The sequence below is a fragment of the Rhinoderma darwinii genome, chromosome 4, assembly GCF_050947455.1.
Source record: "Rhinoderma darwinii isolate aRhiDar2 chromosome 4, aRhiDar2.hap1, whole genome shotgun sequence".
In the NCBI taxonomy this organism is placed as follows: Eukaryota; Metazoa; Chordata; class Amphibia; order Anura; family Rhinodermatidae; genus Rhinoderma; species Rhinoderma darwinii.
The window spans coordinates 364,772,763-364,786,330 of record NC_134690.1 but is presented as its reverse complement, the minus strand read 5'-3'; the positions used below and the strand labels follow the sequence as shown (position 1 = coordinate 364,786,330).

The 13,568-nt window shown below is 42.4% G+C and overlaps 1 protein-coding gene across 2 annotated transcripts in view; it reads left to right on the top strand.

Moving 5' to 3' along the window:
* Nucleotides 1–1,629: 1,629 nt before the first annotated feature.
* Nucleotides 1,630–13,568, top strand: part of PAK5 (p21 (RAC1) activated kinase 5) — a 153,445-nt gene continuing 141,506 nt past the window's right edge. The window contains exon 1 of one of the 2 annotated variants that reach the window (XM_075863070.1): nt 1,630–1,832. In XM_075863070.1, the coding sequence (XP_075719185.1) occupies nt 1,709–1,832 (124 nt within the window). In that variant the 5' untranslated portion in view covers nt 1,630–1,708. The remainder of the gene's footprint in view (nt 1,833–13,568) is intronic. The other variant, XM_075863069.1, reaches the window with a different exon arrangement.

The window sequence follows — 13,568 nt, the reverse complement described above, 5'->3', positions numbered from 1 at the left end:
CGCCTTAGTAATGGAGGTTGTCAATCAGCCAGCGGCCATTACTAAGGCGGTGATAATAAAGTTTAAAAAGATACAAGCACATAGAAATTTTTTTTATTGAAATAAAAACACAACCCTCATTAACCATTTTATTGAGAATAAAAAAAACGCCGTCATTGAAGTCCTCGTATCCGAAGTCCAACAACCGAACCTGTAAAAAAAACACAAACACACAAAAATAATCAGTAACACATAAAGAAGCAAAATTATTATTCTTACCTTTCCTGGGTCCAGCGCTGGAGCCGCAATGTCAGCGAGCTGGGCCCTGTATCTAATCCTATCATGTGTGATACAGTCTGCTGAGCTGTGTATCTAATCCAATCATGTATGATACTGTGCTGGGCCCTATATCTAATCCGATCATGTGTGATACTGTCTGCTGAGCCACTGTATCTAATCCTATCATGTGTGATACTGTCTGCTGAGCCACTGTATCTAATCCTATAATGTGTGGTACTGTCTGCTGAGCCACTGTATCTAATCCTATCATGTGTGATACTGTCTGCTGAGCCACTGTATCTAATCCTATCATGTGTGGTACTGTCTGCTGAGCCACTGTATCTAATCCTATCATGTGTGGTACTGTCTGCTGAGCCACTGTATCTAATCCTATCATGTGTGATACTGTCTGCTGGGCCACTGTATCTAATCCTATCATGTGTGATACTGTCTGCTGAGCTGTGTATCTAATCCTATCATGTGTGATACTGCCTTCTGAGCCACTGTATCTAATCCTATCATGTGTGATACTGTCTGCTCAGCCACTGTATCTAATCCTATCCATAGTTTATAGGGTCGTAGTGCTATAGATATGCTATGCTGTCTCCTATACACACACTTTTTTTTGGGGCGGACACATATGTATTGGGGCTATTTCCCGGACATTTTAAGCCCTGAGGGTATGTTCACACGGCAGCGTCTGTTACGGCTGAAATTACTGTGCTGTTTTCAGGAGAAAACAGCACCGTAATTTCAGCCGTAATGGCATGTGCAGGCGTCTTTTGCTGCGTCCACTACGGAAGTAATTGAAGCTGGTTTTCCATGGAGTCCATGGAAAACGGCTCCATTTACATCTGAAGAAGTGACAGGCAGTTTTTTACGCGCCGCCTTTCGACAGCGGCGCGTAAAAAAAAATGACCATCGGCACAGAACATCGTAAGACCCATTCAAATGAATGGGCAGATGTTTTCCGACGCTTTTGAGCCGCATTTTCGGATGTAATTCAATGCTAAAACGCCCAAATTACGTCCGTAAATAGTGTGTGTGTGAACCCAGCCTTAGTGACGCCCCGGCTGCTAGTGCTGCATTGTTGGGTCACTTAGGAGACCCAGCGATGCAGCTGAAAGCGGACCGTCGGCCATGAGAAGTTTGCGGGGTGGGGGGGGGGGGCCCTGGCACATTATCTGCACAGGGGCCTTTTGCAGTCTGTGTCCGCCACTGGTATGAGTATATATCAGTATGTATGAGTATATATCAGTATGTATGAGTATATATCAGTATGTGTGAGTATATATTAGTATTGGTTCTCAGTCAGATAACATGAAGGCCCGGTGTGGAGGGTGTTATTAGCGCAGCAGCGCCCGCCTCCCGGTACTGCCCAGCCGCGTTCTGGAGGTCGGGGGCGCGCCTCCTCTCCGCCGTGCTTTCTCTCTCTTTCCCCCGTTGTGGGATGGCCGTGGGTCGGGAGCGAGCAGCCTGGGCCGGCACATGCCCGGACCCCGGGGATCAGCGGGAAGATGGCGCTGAGAGCCGAGTGAGCAGGCGGGATGTCACGGATTTCATGACGGCAGCGGGTAGGTGTCAGAGCCCTCGCAGCATCAGCACCAGGCAGGAGCAGAGCATCCTCCCCATGCTGCATCCCTGCACGGAGCCCTCATCCGCCTGCAGCAGCCCTATTGTTCTCCTCATCCCTGTGCCATGTAATAACATTATATAGCAGAGCGTCCTGCCATCCTTGCGGTGCCCCCTCCAGTGTTGTGGATCTGCGGGGCTTTGTTGCATCCTTGGCACGGAGCTGGTCTCCCTGCAATGTGATCATATATTGCCATCTTGTCGTTACACTGTGTCATGTAGGACTTTCTACTTATGTGGGAGTCTTGGAGCCAGAGCCATTACTTTCACCCACTGACAAGTCTTCTCCTGGCACAGATGTGACCTCTGTAAAGTGATTAGTGCCAGCTGCAGTCACCTTGTGCCCCCTGTCATTGGCAGGATCTTCAGTGTGTTTGTTGCTGCAGACTTCTTCCAGGCCTTGGATTGTAGATGAGCTCCATGTCTATTCTCTATGCCACTTATTATCTAATCATATTCTCCATAGTTACATTATATTGTCCTCTTGTGTAATAATCTTCATGTGTGGTGAGATAACCCTGGGATGACTGACTTCATGGAGGTCAAAAACTAGCAAAAAAGCAGCTATTGCAAACTAGTCACATCCTTGCTGATGGTTTCTATAAATGATGTCATCTGCCACGATTTGCACTTTGTCTATTAACATCCTTTACTTTTAGGATCTAAGGGTAACAGATAATATCATTTTACTGTCATCTAGAACTTTATTTCATTTCTCTATTACCAATATTTACTTTATGTGTGAGCCTTGGATCAGTAGGCATGACTTTACTCCGCTGTTTTGCCCACACTGACAGATACTATGACCTCTGTACACTGTGCTACCTCGGCTTTCCTTCATCTGGGGGCACGGAATTTAGCTCACAGCCTTAATAAATACCCTGGCCATGGCACAGTAACTTGTTGATTCTCTCCCCCTGGCTCTCAGCACCCTGGGGCACATGCCCTGCAGCCCCCTAGCTATGCCCTCATTCTGTAATGAGAATCACGCACTTTTCTTTGCTCTGGATAAATACAGTAGGATTATCGGTGGAACTTATTCGGTGCTTCAATCATGTAACTTGTATGATATGTCCTGGGTTGTCGGCATCTGTCATGGTAGGTAAAAAACGGTGTAGACGCCATGTGGGTTATTAAGCAGCTCCTGAAATCTACGTGGCAATATTTTACTAAGCAGACTTGCCATACAGCACTCTAGGAAAGCTGGGTAATATCACTGTAATGGCAGCCATATTGGTTGTGCCCAAGCTTCCCAAAAATAAAATAGATATAAGCTTTTACCAACTACACGGAAGATGACGACTCAAGGAAATATATTTGCTGATGTTTTTAAGGTGCAAATCCGTGTGATATTTTTATATTATATGTAAATGCGCCAGTTTTCTGGGGTAAATATATTGAAATAAATGACATTTTGGTTGAACGGCATGTTTACAAATGTGTCGGCCAAAGTGGACAGGGTTTCAGGAATTGACCCAATGCGACTCATTTATGAAACTTTTTGGACACTTTTCTAACTCGTCTGACTTGATGATGATGATGATGATTAATACTATGTAACACCGTTTTCCATTGACATGCCTCTCTGACAATTATAGGCGCTGCTTATCTCTTCGGGCAGGAGCCGTGTGCCACAGATCACTTGTGTAGGATCTGATTGACTCTCATATAGTTCTCCCTCTTTCTTTAAAAAAAGAAGTTCTCCAGCAGCTGCAGTTTGTATTATATGTACAGCGTTTTGGCCCTGTATAAATAAATAAATAATAATGAAACCATTGAGGGACTGTATTCCTGCAGAACAGCATAATGAGCACCTCAGCTGCTGCAGAACTTCATTCTGAGAAACATAACAGTTTTATATCAATGGTGGACAGGAATCTCTCTCTTCAAAAAGAAGTTCTGCAGCAGAAATAATGTATCCTCTACTGCAAATGATAAAGAATTTTAGAGTTCTGGTGTATAAATGCACTCGGCCTGCGGCCTCACACTTTTATATGGTCTTGGAACTCCTTATTCTAAAATTCTTCTCATTTGGAGGGCATTATTCTATATATTATACTTTAAGTCCTGTCCAACAGGAGAATACGTCGCCTAGTACAGATTCCTTCTACAAACTCAATTTTCCCATCTGAAAATATCTTGTCAAACTCCCAAGCCCCCTTCTAAGGCCCCCTCCTAATGTCCGGTGATCCCTTTGATGGAAACTGATCCCATTCTTTCTCTGTCAGGTTATGGACGCCGGACCAGTGTACAAAGTGCAAAAAATCATCAGTTGCGTCCGACCCGGCCTAAACCTTCTTCCAGACTTGTGGCCTGTCACTTCTACTACACTGTGTTTTATGCTTGTATTTTGTAAAGGGCTTTAATCTATTTGATACTTTTTTATAACTAAAGGTTCTGGTGAATTCATTGGCCCGGCCTACGGGTCCTGTTTACAGTAAAGTGAGGAGCTTGCATGTTTGTTTTTCATGAAGAGTGAGCAATTCCCTGCCTATGGATATAGCAGTTACTTTGTAAGAGTGTCCTGTGGTAAAGCAAAGCTTCCATATGGCCACCCTACAATGTTTGCTGTGCTCCCACATGCTCATATGGATTGTAGGCATCTCTCTGGGCGTCCTGGAAGTGCCCCAGTTGTCTCTTGCCTCCCATTCTTTTTTTGACAGCACAGTTGACTTGTTTCCGTGGAGATGAGAAGCGACTACTAAATTGAACAGATGGCTTCAGATTATCAGGGTCAGGCTTCACAAATCCTGTTTTTGCGATATTTATTGTTATCTGACAATATCCGTCTTTGATACCAGAACCTGCATTTAGAATATGTATTAGTCGTACGAGGTGGGATGATGAGGGTAATAGTTCTTAGACTACAAGCACTGCCGGTATGTACTATATTCCTCACTTCACTTTTGCACTTGTAAATAATTGAATGCTTGTACTATGACAGAGAAATAGTGATCGCCAGTGATCGCTCGTGCTTGCCACCTACCAAATGTAGCGTTACAATCCAGAGCAGAATAATGCATTTTGGAGGGTGAATTTAAAAAATTGGTTAGTTCGGGAATATATAAAATACGGTACCACTTTAGGAGCTAATTTTACTTCTTTGTTTTTTTAGTGGGCATTAATATGAAATACTTATCAGTAGAAAACGTCTCTGATGGTAAGATGTCAGCAGATATATAGATATATTGGCTTTCTGGGATATTGTATGACTAGCCATGAAATAAGGGTGGATTCACATGCAGAAAATTTTGTTGCAGAAATTTCTGCAACAGAAAATCATTTCCATTTATCTGAATGGAACTTGCAGCAAACCATGCACCTGCTGCAGAAAAAAACCAGATGTGCTTCCGTGTGTATAAGACTAGCACATGCAGTGAGTTTCACGCAACGGAAACGCTGCGTGATAAACACCGCATGTGTGAATGGCCCTATTGAATTGCATAGGTCCGTGTGACGTGCGTTGTTTTAACGGCCGTCACATGGACGTATTCAACGTTCGTGTGAAGAAAGCCTGACTGCCACAGCTGTTTTCTTCTTTTACACGTGGTTGTATTGTTTGTGGATAATGCAGAAAATGGTATAATTCCAGTTATTGTTTGATGTACTGCGCTGTGTGAATGATGTGTTCACCCCCGTACTGTCATACTGCATGTGCTGGTGCATCCAGATAGCTTTATCTTTAGGGTATGTTCACACGTCTTAACAAATTACGTCTGAAATTACAGAGCTGTTTTCAGGCGAAAACAGGTCCTGAATTTCAGACATTTTTGCAAGTACTCGCGTTTTTCGTGGCATTCATTACGGACGTAATTGGAGTTGTTTTTCAATGGAGTCAATGAAAAACGGCTCCAAAAACGTCCGAAGAAGTGACATGCACTTCTTTGACGCGGGCGTCTTTTTACGCGCCGTCTTTTGACAGCGACGCGTAAAATTACACCTCGTCTGAACAGAACATCGTAAAACCCATTGCAAGCAATGGGCAGATGTTTGCAGGCGTATTGGAGCCGTCTTTTCAGGCGTAATTCGAGGCGTAAAACGCCCGAATTACGTCTGAAAATAGGCCGTGTGAACATACCCTTATTGTAATGGTGTATATTTTTTTTACCTTAATAACTGATTTTTAGTGTATGGCAATATATACTAAATTTATATACAGTACATCCCTGCACCATTTCTGTTAATATGCCACATGCACTGATGCCAAATTGCAGACAAATCGATACTTTTCTAAACGCGGTGTAGTGGTGAAAAAGTTAGCAAATTTGTTAATCAGCCTTTCCAAAGTTACTACTGAATGTGCCACAAGTTTAGAAAAGTTATAGAATAGTTCACATCTGCATTGCGGCTTCCGTTCTAGCATAGGACCACAAGAACGGAAGTGAACGTTTCTGTAAAAAAAAAACATTGATTTCAATGGGTTTTATTTTTGCATCAGTTGTGCTCAGTGAGGCTCCGTTCCGTCAGGTTTCCGTTTTTTGACAGAAGAAATACCGTAGTCTGCCGCGCTGTTGTTTCCATAAAAAATGACGGAAAGTAGCTTTCTGCTTTTCTTTTTATTAACATTGAAGTCGATGAATGACGGATACAATCAGATCCGTTTGTATCAGTTATCCATTACGTTTAACGGATAAGTTTTTTCCTGCACATATGCAGACTTAGGCTAAGGCTTCGTTCACATCTGCGTCAGCGCTCCGTTCCGTCGGAACGGAACCCTGACTGACACAAACGGAAGCCAAAGGTTTTCCGTTTCCATCACCATTAATTTCAATGGTGACGGATCCAGTGCCAATGGTTTCCGTTTGTCTCCATTGTGCAAGGGTTCCGTCGTTTTGATGGAATCAATACCGTAGTCGACTACGCAATTCATTCCGTCAAAACTACGGAACCCTTACACAATGGTGACAAATGGAAACCATTGGCACCGGATCCGTCACCATTGAAATAAATGGTGATGCAAACAGAAACCTATGGTTTACGTTTGTTTCAGTCAGGGTTCCATTCTGACAGGAACAGAACGGGACCCTGATGCAGATGTGAACGAAGCCTAAAAGGTAAACTTTCATGAGATTGCAGGCTAACAAACGGCTGACACTGATAGTTAGCGATAGGATAGAAGAATAGGAACATACCATTGTTGACGATCTTAGGGCCTGTTCACATCAACGTTGCCCTTCCGTTGAGTGGTTTAGTCTGAGGTTTCCGTCAGGTTAACCCCTCAACGGAAAGGCAAAAGGAAACCTAAGCTTTCGTTTGCATCACTATTGATATCAGTGGTGACAGAAACGTTGCTAAAGTCGACTGCGCTATTGATTCCGTCAAAAACAACCGAACCCTGTCACAACGGTGACAAACGGAAACCTTTAGCAACGTTTCTGTCACCATTGATATCAATGGTGATGCAAACGGAAGGTTAGGTTTCCTTTTGCCTTTCTGTTGAGGGGTTAACCCGATGGAACCCTCCGACGGAACCCCTCAACGGAAAGCAACGCTAAGGGCCTGTTCACATGAGCGTTGGCTTTCCGTTCCGGGGTTCCGTCTGAGGTTTCCGTCGGGTGAACCCCGCAACGGAAAGTCAAACTGAAACCACAGCTTCCGTTTCAGTCACCATTGATATCAATGGTGACGGAAACATTGCTAATGGTTTCCGTTCATCACCATTCCGGCAGGTTTCAGTTTTTCAGACGGAATCAATAGTGCAGTCGACTCCGCTATTGATTCCGTTGTTAAAACGGAAACCTGCCGGAATGGTGTCAAACGGAAACCATTAGCAAAGTTTCCGTCACCATTGATATCAATGGTGACTGAAACGGAAGCTGTGGTTTCAGTTTGACTTTCCGTAGCGGGGTTCACCCGACGTAACCCCGGAACTTGAAAGCCAACGCTGTGAACAGGCCTTTATTGATTTCGTCGTTAAAATGGAAATCTGCCGGAATGGTGACGAACGGAAACCATTAGCAATGTTTCCGTCACCATTGATATCAATAGTGACGGAAATGGAAGCTGTGGTTTGAGTTTGACTTTCCGTTGCGGGGTTCACCCGACTGAAACCTCAGACGGAACCCCGGAACGGAAAGCGAATGGTGATGTAAACAGGCCCTAATGTAAACGCAGCCTTAGGGTTTGCATCAGGAAAATACGTTTTATTCCGCCGCGTACCATGTGCGAATTAGCTTTGCTAAACTTCAAGCACTCCTCTGCAGTTCATTGACAGCTCTTCTTGTCTTCATCGTCGTACAAAGAGAGCCGTCAATCAACTAGAGAGGGGAGGAGAGTGGTTGGAGTTTGGCAAACATGAAAACCTAATTTGCATGTGATCCGCTGCAGAATAAAACTTATTTTTTACCCTGATCATACATTTATCACCCATCCTGTGGCTAGGTAATAAATGTCAGTAGGAAAGCCCCTTTAACCCCTTTCACCCACTCCACATATAACGTGCTAATTCCACAGTCAATGGAAAGCCCATTATTTGCGTGCTGCCTTTGACGGCATTGCGGGCTCCGGCATGCAATGCTGTTGGCAAGATCGGGCAGTCACACTGCCGGCTCAACCCTGAACTATGACAAAAATACTCAAATAATCAGTTCAATGTCACTAAAACACCTAAACACAGCGCTCATATTGCTAGGGACCCAGTGCATTCCCTGTGCAGAGGGGGCTCGGAAGCATGCAGAGAAGATGCAGATCATGTATATAAATCTGTGTAACAGTGATTGAATGGGCTGTTACCATTGGATCAATGTTATCAGTGATCTGTGTATGGGGACAGTAGGGAACACATAGATAATGTGTTCCCTGAGAACCTGTGCCCCATAGTAAAAAATACATTAATAAATATAGTAAAAAGTAAAAATAGAAATAAAAAAACACGCCCTCTTTGAACCCACACCCACCAATACTAGACATCCCACAAGATACGAATGCATATTGCATGGGTGTCAGGTGCTCAGGCATTAATATGTTCCTGTCATTTAGAATGTACGTTACCCCAAAGTGCCACCAATCTTTGTTCATTCTAGCACGGCCCTTTCTGTCTTTGCACCTTTACTAAAAATGTTCGGCACCTGGATGATTATTATCCATGTACAGAAGCTGCGTCTAAAGTTAAGGGAGAGATATACATCTAAAACTAAAATAGGGTCTTTGTTCTTGGCGCTATAGCGAAATCACACATTACATAATGTACACATATGGCATCGCTAGGCACGGGAGAATTAGGCTGGGTTCACACTGTGTGCTTTTGTTGCATTTTTAAAATGCATAGTTTTGTTGGGGTGGATGAACTTCCATGTCTCTCAAAGGGAGTTTATCAACCAAAAAAATAAAAATAAAAATGCATTCTAAAAACGCACAGTGTGAACCCTGCCTTAGATTATTCATTTTTGGCGTAAATATTATTCAGACTACCTTGTACCAGAACATGAAAAATTATTTCTTTGTGTCTTGCATTTTGGGGTGAAATTTAGTTCTGGGCTTGATGGTCCAAAACACCCCAGTTAGGCCTTATTCACACAAACGTGTCCATTTTGCGCACACAAAAAAACGCGCACGCGCGCAAAAGGTCCGTGTGACATGTGTATATGGTGCGTGCACGCAGGCGGCATCATTATGACACTCCCTTTTTATGTGATGACACAGTAAAGAAGGAGAGGATTTTATGTTTCCCTTCTCTTCTTTACCAGCTGTTGCTCAAATCATGCACGTCACCCGGAAGTGCTTCCATGTGCCGTGCGCGATTTGCATGCACCCATTGACTTCAATGGGTTGCGTGCTCGGTGAAACACGGGCAAGTATAGGACATGTCGTGAGTTTTACGCAGCGGACATACGCTGCGTTAAAATCACTGACAGTCTAAACGGCCCCATTGAGTTACATAGGTCCGTGCGACGTGCGTGAACATCACGCGCGTATAACACGTTCGTGTGAATAAGGCCTTATGAAAGGGTTAAGGAGCCCTTATGATGATGATTTTGCTTTTGGTACCAAAATGCTTTGACCCGATAAACTGAAGTCCATGAAATCTGAACTTTTAATATGATAATTTATCTTTGATATAATTATGGTGAAGTCACAACATATATTTGGCATGTGAACACACTGGTTGTGGGTTTTCAGTACATCATCAAGACTGTATGAGAGGATGACTTGTTCTTATTAATCATTCAGCCACAACTGCGACCAACTTCACCGTTTCATTATTGACAATAACAGACAAATACAACCTTATTTCCAATTGTGGATCTTACCGTAATAATCTAATAGTGTCGGGATGGGGGATGGGGGGTTGGATGGTACTAGTCCACAGAATTAAGTCTTTGTGGTAGGCATTAGAAAAGATACAGTATAGAGGCAATAAATGGATGTCCACGTCATCTGTTGTGTTCTATGCATCATTTTTTAGGTCTGTAGTGTAGAGAGAAACACTGAATACAGCTCTTGGCTTCTGCTTTACAGCGGTCCCGAGTTAGGGATCACTTATATTAGCTAAACATGCAAGGTGGCAGCTATCTTCCTTGACCCATAGCCGAGCCAAAAACAGGAAGGGGGGTGGGGATAATAGGCAAACAAAGGACTGGACTGGTAAAAACCCAATCTATCCAATCTCATGTTTTCCCCAATGGTAGACATTAGTAGACATTGTGGTTGCCCACCTGCAAAGTACAGTGTCATTGGATTCCATTGAAATTAGCGACATCCTTCAACAAATATCTAATGTTTATAGCTGCCCCTTATTACACTGACTGTTAATGCAAATTAATGTTAATGCTTCTTGGGATTCAGGAAACCAGAGACTTTTGTGTGGTCGTGTTATGGTGAAATTTCATTCGGTGATAGAACTTTGTAATTTTTTATTCTCATAAAAGGGGTTTTCCGGATTTTTTTAACTCTCCTATTCATGAAGAATAAAAGGGCTTTCCAATTTCAACCCACAGCGTCGCTTCAGCTAAACATTAACCAGTTGTACAAGGGACCCCCATCTCTCTCTTTCTGCGCAATATACGGGACACCTGTAATCGGAGCTGCAAGTGACAGCAAGAGGAAAGGTGGAGACAGTGGGGTACTCTGATTTCTCCCCCTATTCAGCCTTCCAGTGACCCCAGGGGTGTAATACAAGAACTTTTGGTCATGTTATCTCCCTCCTAACTAATGAGAGGGTGTATGTGCGCTCTGTTTTTCACATATATATAGGTCTTCTTTTTTTGTTAACAATAAAATCACTAAATCAGACCATTGGTCTAATAAGTGACTGAAATGGTTATTGGTATCTGGATCGCGGAAAGTTTTAATCGCTTCAGTTTTGATGATTTTGTGAAGATATGTAAGTGGCATCTATGAATTCTGTACAACTTAAACGTTAAATTTTGGAACGTTTTGTATGTTTAAGGCTCTACTTGGACTTTTAGCAACAAACATAAATTTCTATCCACTTTTTTACAAAACGTTACGCCTTGATGCAAAATTGCATGAAGGTGCAAATGAATGTCAGGTACTGGGTGGCATTTTCATAATTTGTCAGGTGATTTTTTTTTCTTCAGAAAATGTATGTGATGTAATACGAGTTTATATTTTATATGTATGGGTCGAGTGTGATAATTGTCTTACAACCCAGGCTGTGAAAGGTTTAAAGGTATAAGAACAATTTTAAAGAGGCATGTAGCCAAACGTGGACGCACAGCTACAAAGTATTGTCAGATAAGGCAGTCAGTTAATAAAATACCTATATTTTACCCGTCTGGATGTCACATTTTTTTTAACTTTTGTTAGATATGCATGGAATCATTCCACCCTGTGGGTTGTTGCAGCAAATACTGATGAGAGAAGGAGGTGAGACTTGCCGCCTACCCACCACCGGAATATCCCTGGAACAAATGTTCTTATGACTCACATGCAAGACAACTGATGTTAGTGGAAAACAATGTTTGAGATCATGAAAGTGAATAGGTGATAAATGTCTGATTGCTGGGGGCCCCACGGCATTGACACCCAGCGATCACCAGCACGGAGGTCTCGAGGCCCCCGATAATCCTCAGTGCGAGACTGCAGTGGAGAGAAGTTTGAATGGAGCAGTGGTCACGCATTCAATCTTCAATGCCTATGGGCCTGGCGGAAATTACTGAGTACAACTCTTCCTTATTGCGGTCGTTCAGTAAGGAGGAATGAGGGCTCGGGACCTGTCACCTCTCCTAAAATGTATATTTTAGTAAATACTTGTATTCCCATTGAATAACAATTCTGGAACACATTTTCATAGAACTCTGCTAAATGGATGAATAAATTGAAAACTGGGTGTTACCATTCCCTTTGCCAAAGGGGTGTTTCGCTACACAGTCTTACTCTGTCAGCATTGATTGGACATCGTCAGCCTGTGTAGAGACACACCCCCCCAACTGGTGAAGCCCAGTTGCCAATTTATTCAAAAATTTCTAAGAGGAATAACAGAGGAATGGCACAAGCTAGAGTTGTAAGAAAAGATGTTCCAAAATCATTATTTCATATGTAATACAATTGTTTGCTAAAACAGACATATCAGGAGAGGTGTCTGGTCCTCTTTAATTTGGGAATTCAGTGTTAATGATTATCATTTTATGCTGGCAGATTTTAGTACATTATATTCTATAACTGGGCATGTGTATTAGTATATACAGCATTTTACAGAATTTATTCTCTGCTTGGTGCTTTGCGGCTGACAGATAAATAACTGATTTGCTTTACAAATGTAGAATACTGAATATTGTTTAGCTACTTAGAGTGAATACATTTTGTTCTGCTGCCGCCTGTATTCCAGCAAATAAAATATACTGCATTTTTTTCTTTGGTTAATCCTTTACCTGCTTTAATTGACTATGTTATGTTCTTTTTTGATATATAAAATTTAGTGAAAATGTTAACACGGCTGTAATATGGCAACACTTAAAGGTCCATGTTATGGCCGCAGTACAAATATCCTACAGTTCTACCTAACGGACCCTAGATCATATCAATAGGACCCAATAGTTGTTGTACCTTTAATATACACTCATTTGAAACCGACCTAGAATTTTTAAGTATCTGGAAATTCCTTTAGATAACTGGAAGTCATAAGGCGTACCTTACCTTTTAAGGTCACTTTTCAGAATAAGCTCTCATATGTGTGTATATGATGAATAACACTATTTCTGGCTGTTATATGACTTGTATCCTGCATTATTTAGCAGTTTTCCCCTCTGCAGACTCTATCTTTAATTCTCAGTTTTCCCTGAGCTAGTGGGTGGAGCCTAATGGCTATTATGTCTTCTATACGCTGTACACATAGGGAAGAGAACATTCTACCCTCTAAACTCTTTGCGGCACACACTCAGAAGCAGCAGCAGCATGGAGATTATACAGCAGTAATGAGCAGTATATCTGTGAACCCATCACTGGGGTGAGATAAAAAACACTTACTAGAAGCTGCAGCAGCGTATCTGTGTCTCTCTCACTCTGCTCCTATCCCCTCCCCTCTTCACATGGTAATAGAGCAGTTTTATTCCAATTATAGGTGTCCAGGTTAAAATACTGATTATGGCCTAGATTATGTAATTTGATATTAAGTTTGTTAGGTGGTATGTTTTAAATTTTTTACCCTCCTCCAGGAACAAGGAAGGTGGGTTATAAAATGTCTTCAGACCAAGAATATTACATCGTTTTTAGCGAAA